Raw genomic sequence first — 20,510 nt, forward strand, 5'->3', positions numbered from 1 at the left:
ATGACAGAGGCCCAGAGAGAAGGGACAGAAGCGGGGCACCAGTCCATTATTGACTGCGTCATTTGCATGCTCTCATCTAGGTCACAGTCACCGATTACCCTTACACATTTGTCTTTATGATGTGGGGGGAAAACCGGAGTACCTGGAGAAAAAAAATACAACATGCCAAATCCAAACTCAAATGCAGTCTCCCAAATCTGTGAAGTACATGCCGGACTAATATCAGTACCATTGACCAACAAAATAATCACAGACTCACTTAACTTTCCTGTTTGCCAAATGGTAAAAGTATGCATGTAAACAATTATATTATATCCTGGTCTTGTAAGCTGACTTACTGTAGGTGAATGTGTCTGCCATATATCCAATAATAATAGGAAGAAGTGTTGAAACTGAACTGTTACTGCCATGTCATGTGACTAATAATGGGCACACCAAGTGTAAACAGTATTGTAGCAACCATACAAAAACAGAACACAGAATGATGCTGTTAAAATAATGATAAAAATAAACAATAATTCCAAAAGTGAAGTTAATAGACATAAAAATTTGAAAAAAGGAATCACAGTGTACTAAAAACAGGAATCACAATAGTAAACTTATGAAATATTTTACCAAAGGTAATGAATAATAAAGATGGATTAAATCAGTATTTGTCAGAAACATGAATGATGAAGGTTAATAGATGTAAGGATTTATAGTTATTAGTGTGACAGAAGTAAGCTGTTTCATTATGGTGATACTGTTCCTAAACATGCATTACTTCCAATATGGGATGGGTCTCCTGGACACAAAGTATGTCAAAAACAAGGACAGGAGACTTAGCAGTGCTTCAGTGAGAGACAGGAGCACACAACACTAACTTATGCTTTGTCTAGGGTGACCTTTTCACTTTAAAGTTTTTACTTGCCTCTTCTGTCAGTTTGTGCATCCATCTTACCTGCAGAACACAGCATATGTTCTCCTTCTTCTGCCATCAAATCCAATTCCAAACAATAACACTAACAGCTCTTGGGAGAGGCTTAATTGATTTTTTTTTAAATTAATAGGACGCCTCTCATATTGTTTCAGCTTTGATTTTTGGGTTCATCCAGTCGTGTAGGCTTAAGGTCATGCATGACTGAGTCAAAACAAAATCCTTTAGGACCTTAGAAAATTGCAAATCAAGAAACAAAACAAAACATCAATAATTCCTAACTACAAGATTTTTTTTTTCCCTCTACTAATGGCTCTTACTAGTGCTTTCTACATGTTAAGAAGAGCATCTGACTAATCTAGACTCTTTAAAAGGATAAATTTGGTATTGTTCAGGGTAGTTACCAACTTTGTACCTTGTATGTTTATATATATATATATACGATGTGATATTTTAATTTCAAGAATGAACATGTAGAAAAAATGTATGCGTATCTGTACACTAGCGGCTACTGTCACCTTCAAAGTAAATTTCTGCAGTTGTGCATTTTGTTAGATGACGACGCCATTGATGGCAACATACTTGGAACTCTGTTTCTGGAATACCCCTGAAAACCTTTGCTATGTTACCCCAGATGTTAGAGATGTCTGAAATTCTCTGTCCTTTCATGGCAGTCAGTAAAGCGAGAAATAAAACAAAACAATTAAGACTCAAAGAGCAAATTACAAAATCATTATGAAATAGATGTATACAACATGAAACACAATTAAATAAAGAAGCTAATTAATACAAATAATTACATTTACAAAGGGAACAACACAATTAAAAACAAATAAATAACATTAAAGCCAGGGACAAAGTCCTTGCCAAACCTTGACATCAGGTTAAATGACTTACCTGCTTGTCCATCTCCATGTGCCACACTAATGCATTTCTTACTCTCACTGATATGTTCATTTGGAAGAATGAGTCAAAACAGATGTTTAAATAAATAATATGATAGATAAATTATGTTGATTCTATTAGGGGAATAATGAAAGAATTGTCCAAAAGCAGGCAGGGGGCAATCCATGGAACACTAGAAAAACAAAGCTAAAATGTTAATTGGAGCTGAAGCCAGAATCCTTAAAAAGAATTTAAAAAATGAGAACGTTAATATCATGAAAATAACAATACAATTTAACAGCAAAATTAATATCATTCCAAAAATAAATAAAATGGTAAAGGGCAGTAATTAACAAGGTTCTAACACTCGCCTTTTGCCTCTCACATTTCTGACCTCACTTCTTCTACCAGTGAGCCCTTGTCCCAACAGTCAGTCAGTCATTGCCCAACCCGCTATATCTTAACACAGGGCCACGGGAGTCTGCTGGAGCCATTCCCAGCCAGCACAGGGCGCAAGGCAGGAACAAATCCCGGGCAGGGCGCCAGCCCACCACAGGGCACACACATGCACAAACACCCACACACCAAGCACACACTAGGGACAATTTAGGATCGCCAATGCACCTAACCTGCATGTCTTTGGACTATGGGAGGAAACCGGAGCACCTGGAAGGCACCCACTGCGCCACCTCACCACTCCCCTTGCCCCAACTGATCTTCTGAATTTAGGCTTTAAGGACTGTGAGACATCTTGTAATTGTGTCCCAGGGTTAGTTCTGCCCAGGCTCTGGAATATTTTTGAAGTCGACAGAAACACTACTTTTGCTCTTAGCTGCCTCAAATGGCCATGTTTTCATCCAGGTAGCCCACCCCCTGCCTTTCCTCTTGAAAGAGTTATATTTTTCCTGCCTAGCACCATTAGCAGTAATCTAATGGAGGTTTCTTATCATCTTTTGTACTCCTTATGGCCTCATTACACTTTCTCTCTTTTAGCAGAGGGTTAGGCATCACATGCAAATGTACTTCAGGGCTTGGTAGAATACTGCACACTTCCAGCAATGGCGGCATCTCTCTTTATCTCGCTTTGAGGTATTTCTGTCTATTGCTCTTCCAGAGCATTTGTTACATTAACCATGCATGACAGACTTTTTCCTACTGCACTGGCACAAAGACATACATAATGACTGCTTGTGTGAGCTTCTCTGTTTTCGGCCTTCGCTGGGCCCTGCCTTAGACCTCTGCCACATTTTCCTGCGTAAACAACTTATCCATCAGGCCACCAATCATAAAACTTTTAAAGTTTTGAGAAATATTGTCTTCATTGGGTTCACTTAAAACATTTTAGGAGCTGAGAGTGTTGAAGACACAAATTAAGTACAAATCAATTGTTATTTGCTGATATATTAAATTATTTTTACCCACTGCAAAATTCCAATTTTTCTGGACTAAGTCTAAATGATGTCTCTAGAGGATTTGTGATGTCATTTTTCCTGTAATTGATGGCTGCTTTCCACATGAGAACTTACAAAGAAATATTTTTAATGCTCTACCATGGAGACATTCAGCTGTGCAACATAATCCTACATTTCAACTTGGTCCTAGAACACACCCAGCTGTTGACACAAGTTACTTTCTTAAGAACAGCCTTTCTTTGCAGTTACTTTCTTCAAGTGCCTGTTCAACAGAAGCTGCCTGAAATTCACAAAATATTCTTTTCTGAGAGAAGTCTTGTGGTGGAAACTTACTACTGGGGTATTATTACTGTGTATTGCTCATTATAAAATCTCTAGTAAGAGTTGATTCTGTAACTCTGTTATTATTTAAAACAAGTTAATCCATTACAGTCCCCTTGAGAAAAAAGCTAACACCTGCTATGATTTACATACCAGGATCTTTTTTCTGCCTTAACATTTCTTACTAAGTACTGTTAAGCCATGTTGAAAAGTTATAAAGAATGGTTAAAACTGATTTCAAAACTCCTCACTTAAACAATGTTTATTTTATATATCCCTCTCATTATAAGGCTTTATTAGAAATGAAACAAGACAAAAAGAAGAAAGAAAAGTAAAACAGAATGGCATATCAGCTTACAAGAGAAGACCAAATTTTAGGTGAATGAAGAAAAGTTGAAACTCCAGTTAGACCTTGTAAATGTCCCACCATCAGATTAAAGTATAATAGTGAGCTTATTGTTCACCTATACTTAAATAAGGGAGGTGAGGTGGCACAGTGGTTAGAGCTCCCTAACCCTGGTTACACACACCCATATGATGTGTGCACTAGTTTAATCTGTGACTTTTAAATTAGCCTGAGTGGAGTGAATGGACTACTGTCCTGACCAAGTTTTATTTCTGTCTTATATTCTGTGCTGACCTTGTAGTTTGCTTAGAAAATGGATGGATGGAAGAGTTGGTGACAGCAAGAATAATTACAAATTTTCAACTTTAGCATTACTGAATTACAATTATGCAGAAAAAGCAGCTCAGATTTAAAGTGCAAAAGAGAGGCAAAATTGACATTCAGTGACTACTAATGCAGTTTCATAAACTGAATGCTCACAGAGATTTGTGCAAAAGTTCTTTCAGGTAACAAGATATTTATATGAGGAGGTCTCAAGAGATTAATGGGAGGCTGTCAGATAGTATAGGATGCACCATTGTGTCTAGAGCAGGGGTCTCCAGCTCCAGTCCTGGAGAGCTACAGTGGCTGCAGGTTTTCATTCTAACCCTTTTCTTAATAAGTGACCAGTTTTTGCTGCTAATTAACTCTTTGCCTTAATTTTAATTGATGCGTAACTTAAGACTCAGGCCCCTTAATTATTTCTTTTTTCCTTAATTAGCAACCGAAAAATATTAGGACACAAAATGTACCAACACATAAAGAACAACCTGCGTCCATCACACAATAGCTGAAAATAAAGAAAGGTGAAGGCCTCAGTAATGTTGATCTGCTCAGGTCCACAAAATATTTTGACAGTGCTCTTAAAAAAGAAAATCAACAGTTTTGGAAATGTCTGCCATGGCAGAATGAGCGCCATGGAATTAAGTAACGGGTTTAATTAGCAACGAGAATTGGCTTCACATTAAGAAACTGAATGAAGTTAAGTTGGTTGGAGTTTGAGGCACCAACGCACTTTATAAAGTGGTGCAGGTTGTGCAATATTATAACTGTAGTGCAAGTTTACAGTGAGGTAATTGTACTTATAAGTACAAACAGTTCTACAAGGAGCACTTGATGGACTGATTGAATGCGTTTATAGTTCTTGAGATGAAACTTTTTCTAAAACGCGAAATCCGTACAGGAAAGTCTCTAAAACGTTTTGCCGTGGCTGAGGCAGCGTCTGCTTCATGCTGTATACGGATAATTCTCTTTCCGATCAGCTGCTGCTGTGATTCCCCACTCAGATACAGTGATATAAATACTCCGAGTGGTGCAGTGAGAGTAATATGGAAAAAGATGATCTGCTGTGGCAACCCTTAACAGGAGCAGTTGAAAGAAGAAGAAGAAGATGCAGTGAGAGTTACAACACTAAAGCAGTTATGGTATTTGGAATACTATGGCTATTCCCTGGACCATTATATTGCTGCAGGTTAATTACACTAATGCAGATGCATTACACTAATAAACAATATGAAGTTAGTTTCAGCGTATTTATAAAGCCACGTCAGGAATGTGGATCTAAGAAAGAAAGGGTGACCACACAGGAACAGTAGCACTGCTTTGACGCTAGGTGCCGCCAGTCTGCAAAACCGAGCAGAGAAATTGCGTATGCCAGGGTATGAGGTACCGTGGAAATGTGCGTGGCTTTATGCCAAATTTAGGTTTTATACATCGCGATTTGAGCGTGGAAACATTTTTACGCAACATTTCTGTGCGTACGCACCGTTTATACATGAAGCCCCAGGAATGGAGTCGGAGACCCCTGGTCTAGAGTCTGTTGGAATTTTCCTCCTGACCAAGTACATTGGACTCCTTGGAAGACACCTATATGAACACATACAGTACACCCGGTATGGAAGGCACACCAAGCCACATTGGAAGAACAGTGCTGAACAGTAATGGAGCGTCCTGTTTGAAGGTAGATGGATGGAGATTGTCTCTTGTGTTAAATGTGAGCCAGACAGGAACAATGAAAATGTCATTCAAAGTGTCATTCAAAGTGTGCGATAAAGCCTGTTGCGTCTGTATTTGTTAATATGGCCCCTCCATTCATGATCATACCCATTTACTCTAATGACTATTCTGTCAGTGCCCATTTTAGTGGAATGGGCCTACAGACAGAGTCACTCAAATTCAAGTTCAAATTTATTGTCATGTATACATAGTACAGTGGAACCTCGGGCCATGGCCGTAATTCGTTCCAAAACTCTGGTCGTAACCCGATTTGGTCATGACCTGAAGTAATTTCCCCCATAGGACTGTATGTAAATACAATTAATCCGTTCCAGACCGTACAAACTGTATGTAAATATTTTTTTAAAGATTTTTAAGCACAAAAATAGTTAATTATACCATAGAATGCACAGAGTAATACAGGTAGTAAGCTAAATGTACAAACATTGTACAAATGTACAAACATTGAATAATAAAACCTTGAACAACACAGAAAACTAACATTGCAAGAGTTTGCGCTATAGCACTATGAACCGCTTGCTAAAAACACTTTTTTTAATGAGTTTTAAGCACAGGGAAAAAAATGAACATTTGAAAAATCCGTAATTTAATAAACAACCAAGAAAAGTAACATTGCAACAATGCACGCTACGAACCGACCGCTGTAAACACTTTTTTTAATGAGTTTTAAGCACAGGGAAAACATGAACATTTGAAAAATCCATCCATCCATCCATTTTCCAACCCGCTGAATCCAAACACAGGGTCACAGGGGTCTGCTGGAGCCAATCCCAGCCAACACAGGGCACAAGGCAGGAACCAATCCCGGGCAGGGTGCCAACCCACCACAGGACACATTTGAAAAATCCGTAATTTAATTAACAACCAAGAAAATTAACATTGCAACAATGCACGCTACAAACCGATCGCTGTAAACAGAAGTGAAGTGGAGGTTAAAATCCAATAGAAAAAGTCTTCATTAAATACAACGAGGTTAAAACAATGCTCGAATCAGTCTCTTTAAAAACAAGCCCGGTGCATTCTTTAACTGCCTTCTCTGTCTTATGCGGCCAGCTCTCTCTCTCGCTCGCTCTCTCTCTCTCGTGTGTGTCTGTGTCTCTCTCTTGTGCGCGCGTGTGTGTGTGTCTTGCGTGTGTGTGTCTGTCTCTCGCATTCTCTCTCTCTAACGCTGCACAGGGAATGCACAGGGAGAGACTGAACAGGTGCGGAAATCATCGGCGCGCACAAACCAAAAGGGAAACTGGCTTATTTGTATACCGAGTGTGTGGTCGTGAACAGATGCAAAAGTTTGGCGAATGTTTTGGTTCAGAGACGTTCATGAACCGAGGTTCCACTGTACAATGAAACTCTTATTTTGTATCTCCTCAGAAAAGTGACAGTAATGCAGTACTAACACAGGCAACTGCACACTCACAAAGTGTTACACATTGGACCAGGTTGCTAATTTTTTTTATTGAAAATTAATTTTACTTGTTGTCTAGTTGTGTTTTTTAGAGGTTTTATAAACATCAGAGTATGTTAGTATACATTAAATACAGCATATATACAATTATATACTATAAAAGCACAGTGAAATTAGTAAAACGGGCACAATAGTACAATGTTAAGTCTGCCTGTTTTGATCACTTTGTACATTTGGAACCTCTGTTCTCTGTATATACTTGCCTTTATGTCTCTCTTTCTTTGTCCATGTTGTTGCCTCTATTCATCAGACATTCCAGCTCTTACATCTGTCTTTTTTATGTGTGTTGTTGCTTTTGTTCATCAGACATTCTAGCCCTTGTGTCCATCTTTCTTTGTGCATTTTGTTGCTTTTGTTCATCGGATATTCTAGCCCTTAAGTATATCTCTTTTGTTGTATGTGTTGTTGCCTTTGTTCATCAAACATTCTAGCCCTAATGTCCATCTTTCCTTGTGTGTCTTGTTGCCTTTGATCATTGGAGAGTCTAAGGCTTACATCCTTCTTGCTTGTGCTTCTTGCTGCCTTTACTTATCAGACACTCCAATCCCCTTTTGGACGCCAGATGACATTACGCCTGGCCATGGATGCATGCCTGACATTTTATTGTTTTTTATATATAGAGAGAGATATACATATATATAAACACACTGTATATGCTATACAGGAACACATACAGTATTTGCCATTATAATTGGCTGTTCGCTAGCCATATCATCTATGGATATAACCTGTCCTGAATCTTCTGATGCCATAAGAATGTTCCTGTACAGTTAGCAAGAAAGGAAGCCATGTGTTTTATATGTCCTGAACAGAAGGCATCTGCATGACTGTAATATTTTGTGCCACCTTCACAGCTACCATGACTACAGACTTATATCTGTGGGCTGTTAAGATAGATAGAATAAAACCCATTAGAACAGGAGAATAAAATGCAAATTCCACAATAAATATACCAAAGTATCAAGCAGTTTAAAAAAGCAATCGCACATACTGCAGATGAGTGCCAGTTTATTTATATTTTTAATCATGTATATAATTATACCAGTCAGAAATTAAAGATTGTGCATGTGTTAATACTATACTGCTCTGTGGCATAGTGCTTAGTGGTGCTTCATCATATATTTAGATTCCTTGACTGGAATTCCATGCCAGGTGATGTCTGCATGGGGTTTTATTGGGTGGGATGGGGCTTACTGAAATGAACTGATTGCTAGTCCAGTGCTGTTTTTCTGCCAGGTCTGAATTGGATTAAGGAGGCATGAGAATGTTATGTTATGAGGTCTGAGAATGTAATGCTATGTTATATAATATTCTGCAATTCCCTCTCCAGGGTGGTTTCTTCTTGTGTCCTATGCTGGCAGGATCAGCTTTAGTCACTGCAGCTCTGATTTAGATTAAACCCCTTAAGTAAGGAACAGATATTTTTGATTTTACACATTTACATTTTTTGGCAGTATTAATTATATTTAATAACACACTTCTTTACCACAATATTTAAATGTAGACCCTCTTGGATCGGGTGTCCTGGTTTAAATCCCAACACTGTTATTCTACTGGGGAATTTTTCACATTCTCCCTCTGCCTGTGTAGGCTTTTTTTCTGCAAAGATGTACATGTTTGGTTAGTTTTCAGTTCCAATGTGGCCCAGTGTTAATAGTGTATTAGTGTGAGTGTGTGTGAGTGTGCCTCTGTGATGGGCTGGCACATACTGTGTTCAAGGCCATTTCCCACCTTGCGTCTAGGACTGTGGGGACAGGCTTAGACCCTGCACTTCTAAATTGTTTGATATGCATCTGTATATTAATAATATATTTATATGGAATTTTATATTTTATATTAACTGATATTCTATGATATCTATCAAGTTCTGATTCCTTCTTTTCTTTTGCTCATAGAGTGGCTCTGCCCCTCTAACTTAAATTAAATAATTTGGTATTTATTAATTTATATATTAACAATGGAAAATTGAGTTGTTTTGTTAAGAAAGACTTATTTAGGTTATGAAGGGTTATTTTAAGAGTTGTGTTTTCTCTATGAACATGAGACATACAATGGAAAATAAGTGTCACGTGTTAGAGTTCACAAACAATTTGTATTAAATGTTCTCCAAATGCCATTTTCTCTTTGAAAATATCTCCTCCTTCATTGTGCATTTGAGTTTAAACACAAGGAAAGTGTCACGTGTTTGTCATTAACTCATTCATTTTTAAAGAAAAGAAAATGGTAAGGACAATATTTTTTGCAGAAGTCTTCAAAAATCTGTGCAACGGAAATACATTTGTGTAATAGTATTAGTTTTATTATGCATTTTGAGAAAATGTAATCTTTTTGAACTGTTTGATCTTTTCCTGTTAAGTTCCAATAATGTATGTGCCAGCATGTGGTGGTTTGTTCACTAAAAATGTTGTCATACTTTTTTCTTTACAGCTATTGTAAACACTGCAACTTTTGTTTTTTTAATTTCCAAATCATTTTTTTGCATGCCTCTTGTCCCATTTTGCTTATGCATGCTGTTCATTGTATGGTGAAACTGTGCAAGTTGTCCAGTCTTTATAAACACATTAATTACTGATTTAATACCATGATAATTATGAATAAGAATTAAGTGATATAGAACAACCGAGTCTCCTGGTATCAATGGAGCTTACATATATGATATACAGTAATTGTTACATATTGATGATGATCTCACAAATTACCCAGTCAGCTTTCTTGCTTTTGGAGAAATTGCAGGGGTCAGCCCATCTAGTATATGACTGATGACCCTCGCTAGAGATCTCAATACAAAGTCTAAATACCTTATTTCAATGTGCTTATACGAGAGGGTGCCTCAAAACATTTTACAACACTTTATATAATTTATTAAAAATGTTACAGTAAATGTCTATAGCATTTTCTGTGTTTAACTTGAAATATTCCACTTAATATTACAATACCAAGGAATAATTAGTTTACAGGAGCGAGTTCAGTTGTCCACCAAAATCACATTGCATTTTAAGCAATGGCCTGTTATTGAATTGATTGTGATAGATAAAGAATTGCTATCATTCACAGCTAGCTAAATATTAAACACATTGCTTTGATAAAAGCACTGTTAATTGCTGGGATTCATGATTGAGGATTCTGAGAATGGTCAAGCAGAGCTCATTGGCATGCCTCATTCTGGCAGGTAAACAGCAACAGTGCACTCTTGTTTCTAACTGATGCAATGCTGTTGTCTCAGGATGTGATGAAAGATGAGTCCTATTAGACAGTATGAAATAATGAATATCATAGATCAGTTGTAGTATTTCCTTAAGGGCTTTTCAGGAGGACAGATATTTATATAGCCATCTTTTACAGCATTACCGGCATCACATCGCATGTCCAAGTAACATGCAAATTACGGATCTAGTAACACACGTTGCTCAAAGCTCTATAATGTCCAAGCCCATGAAAGTACCATACAAAATGATGGCACCCTTAGAAATCAAGCATACAAAATAGTGATGGGATGACATCAATAAACAAATGATAACAAAATATTTTCAGAATACCAAAAGTGTGCACTAAATGTGTATAAACATTAGAAGCCAACATCAACAAGATTTCTTTTAGAATGTGAGATCACAAGTCTGCTTATGCTAAAATAAATTAATCAAAACCACAGTGCACTCACTGTATTGCATGGAAAAAGCCCATATTCTGACAAATAATTTTTCTAGCTTATGTGAACTCCAGGTCACCACTAAAAAATGATCCTAGGCCTCCTGTTAATGCAACTGCTGAGAACTGAGACACGGAATCTCCTCCTAGGGAAATCTGGTAGTAGTCATGTTTGTGTGTGAAAGCATGTAACTTGACCTCACTTTCCCTTATTTTTTTCTTGCTCTTCCCTGTTTGCAGCCCACTGTGCTGATAAATGTGTTCATGGTCGTTGCATTGCTCCCAACGCCTGTCAATGTGAACCTGGTTGGGGTGGACCCGACTGCTCCAGTGGTAAGTCTTCCACCTGCTGCTGTCTGTCATATAGTCCATGACTGCTGCTCTGTCCCTTGGACAAATCAATCTCTCCTTTTAATGTGATTAATAACGCATTGGTTGACTTTGATAGTTAAAGACTTTTCTTTTGCTTCTTGGTAGTGGTCTGTGGAAGTGTGCACAATAATTAAGATAAGCGTTTGTGTTTGCATATATCAGTCCATTCTTCTGCACTTAGTCAGTGGAGTATTTTTGGAACAAGGAACTTTCATTATGGTTGGACGTTAGTACAGACGGTCATTAATTAGGATTGTCACTTGATATTCTGTACTGTATGCTTGCATGGATATCTAGAAATGTTTGTTCAGACATTAGTTGTATGAACGGCGCTGTATTTTTATTATTATTACCAACAAACTGCCAACATATGCCATCTTTCATAAATGTATTTTTGTAACTGTTTAATATATGATATTTTAAAATATGTTCTTACCTTGCCCTTAAAATGTTTCATAAAGTGCAGACATTTTCTGTGAATTGCTCATACCTTCTGCACACGATGAAACTATCGCAGACTTGATTCAATTGACAACAGAGGCTTTTGTTTCAGGACACAGTGCCATTTCACAATTAACCAGCTGAAAATTCTTTAAAGCTTAATCTAAACATAAACAATGTTTTTTATTATTTATTCAGTGAGGCAAAGATCATACCATGTGCCAGCAATCATGGCATCACCTGATTAAAAATTGCTATATCTCTCTTATTATTTGCAAATGAGGAAGCTGAAGAAATGTCATGTAAATAATATTTTTAATTTTAAACTAAAAAAATAAATAAATAGGCATTTTTTATATTTTTATTACATTACATTACATTAAAACAAGTGCTTGTAGCCTCTGAACCTCTCTATACCCGTTGTAAATGGGCCACCACATGGTGCTTTCTAGAATTCTGTGCTGGATATGAAAGATTGCATTGTAAATGGCTGTCCACTCACTTCACTCACACTCTTAAAAATAACGGATCTCTAATGGCACTACATGTTTTTTTTACTATGTTGTGTGGTCGCTCATAGTGCCATTGCTTGACAAAGAGCCATCTTTGTATATGACGTTTGTTCTTTGTGCTTTGAAAAACTTCCTAATATGTAGAAGAAGCCTGAAATCTCTAATGTATGGTAGTAGGGTTGCCAGACGTCCCATTATACATGAAACATGTCCCATATTTGATAATTTTGTCCCCTGTCCCGTACTGACCTTTCAGGGACACCCAAATGTCCTGTATTTAGTTCATTTTCAAATTTCGTAATAAAAATATATTTTTTACTACCTTCTTACGTTACTTAGTTGCAACATTTTAAGTACTGTAGTTATACTTTCTTTTCTCAGATTCTCTTGTTGAAAATAACCCAAATGTAATGAGGAAACTGGTGTTTGCTGCCTGTTTGCAACTTGTTCAGTTGCTATGGTTGGCTGAGGACAGCGACACTGTTACCATTTTGCTCTCCTGCTGTGCTGCTGTGCAGTTCTGTATCAGTACTGTAACACACAGTGTTAACAAAGTGTGTTGTTACTACTTGCCACAGCCCACTTTTTTTCTAACTTAAAAACTAATCCATCCATCCATCCCAAGATGCCAAAATGTAAGTGTAAATTTCATGATGAATATTCCAGCGAATAGACATTTATCAAACAAGGCAGAAACTGTTTTGAAGCAAACTGGGGTGTATGTAATTGCACTTTCAGTAAATAATTTTCAAATGGGTTAACTTTTGTTTTCTTCATAACCCAGTAAAATCCTTGCTTTATATTTTTAAATTATGTCTCTACTTTTATATAATATATTGGTCTGGATGTGTAGGGGACATGTATAAATTTATATATATAGTAATATAGAGAGAGATTTTAAGAGTGTCCCGTATTTCTAGTTTTCTAATCTGGCAGCCCTATATGGTAGGTTACCTAGCAGTACTCTACCAGATTAAGAAAACCTGAACTTAGCCTGTGTTATTATTTGTAGTGAGAGTCCTTTTAAAATTATGAGCCATAATTTTAAAAGTCAAAGTGATTGACTTTTACCAGCTAATATATTCATTGTTATTTACTGTATGGAGCCTGATGAAGATCTAAAAAAATAAAGGTTCTTTCTGGAACCTTCTTGTGGATGAGTCTTTTGGTTCCCCTATGGCATCGCTCTAAGAACCAATCCAGCACCTTTTTTTAAAGACTGCATGGCAGTACATGACACAAGAAGCATTTTGGAAAGTTAAGGATTGTTTAAATCAAGGATGTATGATTGTTAACTTTAACTGGTGACTCTAATCTGACGCAAAGTGTTTGAATGTGTTCTCTGACCACATCCCACCCAGTGTTGGTTTTTGCCTTGAACTTAATGCTGCCAATGGGAATAAGACAGCTCAGAAAATAGGAAGACGGATAAATCAAAGGGAGATAACCTTGGGCCCGGACTGCGATATTAGCTACAGATGCAGGTTCCAATTAATTTTTGAATTTGAAGTCAGTTTTAGCTGCTAAGTGAATATCTTGTTCAATTACACTTCTTAACCCAGCTTGATGTTTGCAGCCCCAAGAAAAACAAAACACAGTGGTCTCAATTTGTAGTTTTCTATTAAGTCCAGAATTATGCATATCCCTGTCATAGACTTTAGTGTGCACGTTTCAATTCAGTATGTTTTTTCTTCAGCCTGTTTAATTTCATTAACTGAGGAGGATTCTGAGTTCCTGCGGTGGGTTGGTGCCTTGCCCAGGATTGGTTCCTGTCTTGCGCCCTGTGTTGGCTGGGATTGGCTCCAGCAGACCCCCGCGACCCTGTGTCCGGATTCAGTGGGTTGGAAAATGGATGGATGGATGGATTCTGAGTTCTTAATTGTTCATTATTTTCTTAACTCTTTTTTTTTAGAAACATTGATGATTAATTCTATGTAAACTCTGATAATTACATACATACATGCAAAAACAGACAAAGGAGTAAACAACAAATTTTGCAGAGGACTTGGTATTTCACTATCATTTACATTTGTGAAAACATTAGCAGGAATTTACTTAAATTACCAGGAAATTTCAATGTAAATAAAGCCCTTTTTGGACGGGATTAGTTTTACAACAGTGCTTGAGTGGGCCGGTGTATACCAGTACTCTCTGTTCTTGCTTTATGAGTAGTTACTGTATGTGTACCGGTACATACTATCAGTTCAGACCACATTAGCAACCCTTACTTATAATAACAATATGTTCAGTACAAGAAAGGTGCTATATATGCGCCCGACCCGACACAGACTGACAACAGAGGCATGTTAAAATTAAACCAAAAGGATTTATTTTTCTTCACCTGTGGGGCACGTCTTCTCTGTGTCCCACAGGCAGTACACAGTCCCAAAAGCACCAAAACAAAATACACATTACTCTTTGCAACACCACTCCTCCTGGCAGGTGTTGTCCTCCTCCTCCCGACTCAGGCTCCCGGAGTGGTGGCTGGTGGCTCCTTTTATAGCTCACCCGGAAGTGCTTCAGCTGCTTGACCATCTGCTTCCAATTGCACCTCTGGGTGTGGCTGAACTATGGCCCAGATGGACCCAGGAACCCCTGCAGTGCCTCCTGGTGGCCACTCCAGATCTCAACAGGGCTGTGGAGAACTCCATCTCCCATGGAGCCCTGTGGGTATCTGAGGCACCACAGTCACCCAGGGAGGCTGCCACCAAGTGGTCTGGGGGAGGTACTGTGCAGCCCATGCTTGCTCCCCTGGAACATATAGAGAAAGGGCGTCCCAGCTGGGCATGGGCCCCGCTCATCCATCACATGATTTGTATCTCCAAGGGGGACGCACACCGCTCCACACCCCCTAAAGCATTTTGATTCAAATTGTACATATTAGCAATGCCTTCAAACCTTCGAGGGGAATACTATCCCCCATTATTCAACATGCACAACAAAGAGTACCCACAGTTCTTTTTTTCCTCTTCAGGGACTGGGTAAAATAATAATTACTGGAGGACCTCTGTACTTTTAATCCCATCTGAATCACTCAAATGACTTGCATGTTCATTCGCACAGGACTTATTTTTTTACTGACTTTTTATAGAAAGTAAAAGGCTCATGTAATCGTTACTGAGACAGAAACACATAATCCGTAAAAACTTTTTTATGTGAGTGATTTGGGTGGGGCTAAAATTATAGTGGTCCTCTGATAATAATTACTTTACCCTACCTCCTGGAGGAAAACTAATCCAGTCTGAATAAGGCTTTAGAGAGGAAAAATTGTAATATCATAAAAACTGAGTCATATTTGTAAATATTCCAATAAAAGTGTACAAACTCTTTGGGGAATTTCAGTTTGACACAATAAAAGAGCAACTTTTCAATGTAAATATCATGATTATGTTTTGTTTTTAATTTTCAATTCATTTTAGTGGATGTTTTTTGCATACAAAATCAAAGTTGTTATTTTTCAACTTTACTTCTTTTGATTTAGGCTAATTTCCAAGTAGCTTAAAATTATTTACCTCTTTTTGTGCTGGTTTTCATGGGTGTCGTCATTATGTGGTGCAGTAGCCACCATATTAATATGAAACTGGTAAATTAATGTGCAACGCCTGACATCATACTCACAGAGGCATGAAAAGGTCACTCTGGATGTTCTAGATCATTTGAGATTTGGATAACAACTGTGAAGTTTACGTGTGTGTTTGCTTTTCTTTTTCTGGTTAAAGACTATTTTGGCATGAACTTTGACTATTATTTAGGATTTTGTTTTTGGTTTGACAAAAAGATTGGCTAGAGCTCTTGTTTATGAATTTGGCTATTTTAAACACATATGTATATTCTGGTCTCTATACCTTCCATCATGATTAAACATAAACATCATGATTAATTAAGCGAAAAAATATATCTGATATTAAAACTAAAGAGTGCCACTGGGAGATCATAGACTATGGATATAACAACGCATCCAGTTTCACAAAATGGTGACACATGCTAAATCCATTAGCTGTGGGTTCATATAATCTGCTTTCTTCACATCCTCACTGTCTTTTACCTCTCATGATCTTCTATTACTTTGCACTTCTCTTGGTCATTCTAAACCCACTGTAAGGTGTTCAGTACAACTTATAAAGTGTTATATTGGACAAAATGAAACTGACAATGTAGCACAGCTGAATCAGGTATCAAGCCAAAGAATTGAACTGTGTTAGCAAATCAATTACCGGAACAGTTAAACTGAAAGACATTTTCAATTCTGGATTGGATTCGTCATAGTTCAGGCCAAAACCCAACTGAGATGTTACAGCTGAATCTGAAATAATAAAGCTGTGCTTGGAAACACACAAATGTCATTGGTATGAAGCAAATCTGCAAGGAAAAATGGGTTAAAATTCCTCACAGTGCCATTAATAACTACAGGAAACATCTGACAGGAGATATTGTCACTAAAATTGATGTAATCAGTCAACTCCAAAGAAATACATATTGTACTAAAGTTTTGTGACATTAGTGTCCTCATAGTACCTTGTTGTTAATGTTAGGTTTTGACAGAAGACCTAATAGCATTTTCCATATACAATAATGTAGCAATCACACAGGGAGCACATATTTTACCACTGTACTATTATTTGAACATGGAATTGTTTAAACAATGACAGAACTGGGTTAAAGAGATACATTGCAAAGATTCAAAAGAGCATACATAAAACCTACCTTCAAGAAAGCATTTTCACCAGATACACAGTTGCCGCATACATGTCCGAGATGTCTCACGTTGCAGAAATGAATGAAAGACTCATTGTTTTGGCTGAACCATCATCGTCCCATGAGATTAACTAAAAGCCTGTGTTATCTTAAACAGCCAGTGCAGCTAGTGTAAACTTCAAAGATTTGTTTTATACTGGTATTGTTCATGCCAGAGCAAAGAGAGGATGAGATTCTCATTTGCTTTCTGCTAAAGCAATATTTTAGTCACCTACTATTGGATTCTATCCACAAAGACAGCAGCTTTCAAATGGGTGAGAAACACAGATGGAGGAATTGATTGTTTAGTTTATTGCTTTGCTTACCTTTAAAAAAATGATCATTTCTTCAACCTATTTCATGCTGATGATCACTCCAAAAACTTTTTATATATCAACTGGGTGGAAGGAAGGAAAAAGCCCTGGACGAGACATCCATCCAATACAGGGTCCAGTCACGCCAGGCCAAATAAGAATCCACAATTAACCTAATCATAAAGTCTTAACAGATGTAGAAGGATAACCCATGAAGTGATAGCACTACTCAGTCCACAATAAAAACAGACTAAAATCATTGCAAAAAGTGAAAAACTACAACATATTTCAGATTCAAAAATAAATCAGAAAGCCATTAGAAGAAACAGCTTTTGCCTTCAATAGTTTATTTTCATGTATTCAGTATACTAAAATTCAAATAACGTACCTTAACTAAAATTTTGATATCTAAAATTTAACTGCAGTCAAAATCTCATAATTGAATATCATTTAAAAAACAAATGATAGATATGACTGATTATATATGTGATGGCTCTTAGCATTTTTATCCTTGTTTAAAAGAACATTTGTAAGTTTAACCATCATGGCAAACACTGTAACAATGAAAAGTTAGATTAATGGTTGATTGTTGCATTCATTCCTTCTTTCATTTTCCAGGCCAGCTTATTTCTTTATCAGGCTGTAAGACAACCTGAACTAAAAAAATAATATTAGTAGCAATACAAATTCAGTATTGATGGTTCACTTGTTTTTACTGCTGGTTTACAGTTTCAGTCTCTGGTTGAAACCTCATTTTGATCCGGTCACTGTCTATGTGGAGTTTGCATCTTCTCCCTGTGTCCCCATGGGGTTTCTACAGGTACTTCAGTTTTCTCTCGCACATCCTGAACACATTTGTGTTCAGCCAACTAGGAACTCTAAATTGGACTGCAATAGGCTCATCCAGTGCTTGTTTCTACCTCGTGCCCAATGTTAGTAGGATGAGTTGTGTGGCCCTGCATTGGATTAAGTAAGATACAATGGATGGATGGACTTTGTTAAAAGAACATCTGGTTAAAAATTATTCCTTCACTGCATTCCATCAATTTCACAAAATGTGATCCATCTTCAGATATAAGATGTATGCCTAAGTCACACGTCATAAGAACAGTTGTAATGTGTCTAACAATGGACTGTTGTGACTACGACTGAGCTGATGGTCAATGATATCATTCATTGCTGATTAGCTGGACATATCACCATTGATTGGCTCCAAACATTTGCAGAAACCTCCTCAAAGTACCAAATTGTAATCTTGCGTACCTCACAAGAAAGCTGTCAGGCACACCAGGAGACATATGTGATTCCTGTATTTAGTTTAGTTTAGCAGGCACGTACTATAGCTGAGAGAAGACAGCCTGATCAGTGCATCACACATAAAGCTTGATTGGGAAGAGTGCAGGCAGGGGTGCCAAAATCTAGAGTGATTATAAAGGACCATTTTTTATGTCCTTTAAAAATACTGGAACATAATTCTATCAGTTTTTATTAATCAGTTAGTGAAATTACATTTATAGGAATAAGGCATTATTCATGTATTTCCCCCATCTTGTTTTAGCCAGAATGATTCAGAATGGTAGAGCCAATACAATGAGCCAACATTTTTTGTTTTGCTTAAACTGAAGCTTAAACTGAAGCATGAAGCCAAATTCCGGATTCCAGAATAAAAAGGTGATAAAGATTACTTTTATTAATGTTAGTCCATTATTCACACGTGGTATGTGATGCAAATGAACCAGTTTACAGGATTGTTTAATCTAAGGGCGTGTAGGCATATGCTTAATAATAAGTAATCCACCAGGAAGGAGCTGTATCACAGTAAATAGAAAATTGCACATTTTGTGTCAAGATGGCATCATGATTTGTTGCAATTTTAAATGAACTTGGAACAAATCACCTTTGAATCACCGAAATAACATTAACAATACCGCTATGTTTGCTGAGTTGCAGCAATTTGTGAGATGACAAAACTACTGTGTCCCGACCTAAAATGCCCATGCACCACCTCCCTCACAGTGTAGATGCCTTCTGCGGTACATGGGTAGAGAAGCTAGTTATTCATAATCTGCAAGCATCTCTCCACCCAAGGCCCCACCTGCTCCCTGCCGAGGCAATGGTATTGCACGTCGTTGATGTTTTGAAATGACAATGTGAACTTCTAAAACATCGCACAGTCCTGGTTGTAGCCACAAAAAGCATGGCTTGGTCCTTGTGGAGTGTGTTCAAAATGGCAGGACTAATAAATAAAATAAACTGTAAGAAATCCCTGACAAAATGAGAAAATATTTCAGCTAGCCAAAAGTCAAATAATAGATATACAAAAGTGTGTTTAGGAGATTCTAAAGCTCAGATCACAACAGTAGGTTAGCATGGTCCTGAAAAAGTTAAGCTGTGCTGTCTTATGAACCTAGGATGCAATTCCTCCTCCGGGTGATTGCTTTCATGAAATTTGTATATTTTCCTCATGTCTATGTGAGTTTTCTTCTGGTTTTTCTGCTTTTTCACCCACATCCTCACAGATGTATATGTTAGGACTGTGGATGATTTTAAATTGGCCCTGTATGACAGTGCATGTGAAAGGATGCTGTGATGGACTGGTGCCCTGTCCAGGTCTGGCTGCCAGGTTAGACTCCAGCCCACTACAAGTCTGAATTGGATTAAAGGGCTTTGATTATGTTACGTTATTATATGCAGTAGACTCCATATTTATGAACACAACCCAAAAATGAGACATATATTTAAATATCACTTGCTTCCAACAGCAATGTTTTGTGTTTATGAATTGAATATGTAGATTTAGGATTACCTTCAGATTCACATTATTCAATACTGTTTGTGAATAATCATGATAACTTGTTAAAAAAATAGGAAATTATTGGGAACATTTTTAACAAACGTGTAATACAATCGAGTCTAAATTAGGACATCTTGTATCCCTGGGAGTTCAGGCTGTAGAAATGAGAGTTAATGGAAAAGTCAAAAAGAATAAGTTGAGTTTTCAGTTAGGATTTAACTGTGAGACTGATGGAGCAATGAAGACAGATGTATGGGTAGAGTTCATCGAGTGTAGGCTGCCACACTGAATGGCCGCTTGC

At 37.4% G+C, this 20,510-nt stretch overlaps 1 protein-coding gene across 2 annotated transcripts in view; it reads left to right on the forward strand.

The window, feature by feature from the left end:
- megf10 (multiple EGF-like-domains 10) overlaps window positions 1-20,510 on the forward strand; it is a 270,730-nt gene that overhangs the window by 116,963 nt on the left and 133,257 nt on the right. For both annotated transcript variants that reach the window (XM_028805234.2, XM_051929641.1), the window contains exon 5: window positions 11,283-11,375. In XM_028805234.2, the coding sequence (XP_028661067.2) occupies window positions 11,283-11,375 (93 nt within the window). The remainder of the gene's footprint in view (window positions 1-11,282; window positions 11,376-20,510) is intronic.

Source organism: Erpetoichthys calabaricus, chromosome 7, assembly GCF_900747795.2.
Source record: "Erpetoichthys calabaricus chromosome 7, fErpCal1.3, whole genome shotgun sequence".
NCBI classification, from domain to species: Eukaryota; Metazoa; Chordata; class Cladistia; order Polypteriformes; family Polypteridae; genus Erpetoichthys; species Erpetoichthys calabaricus.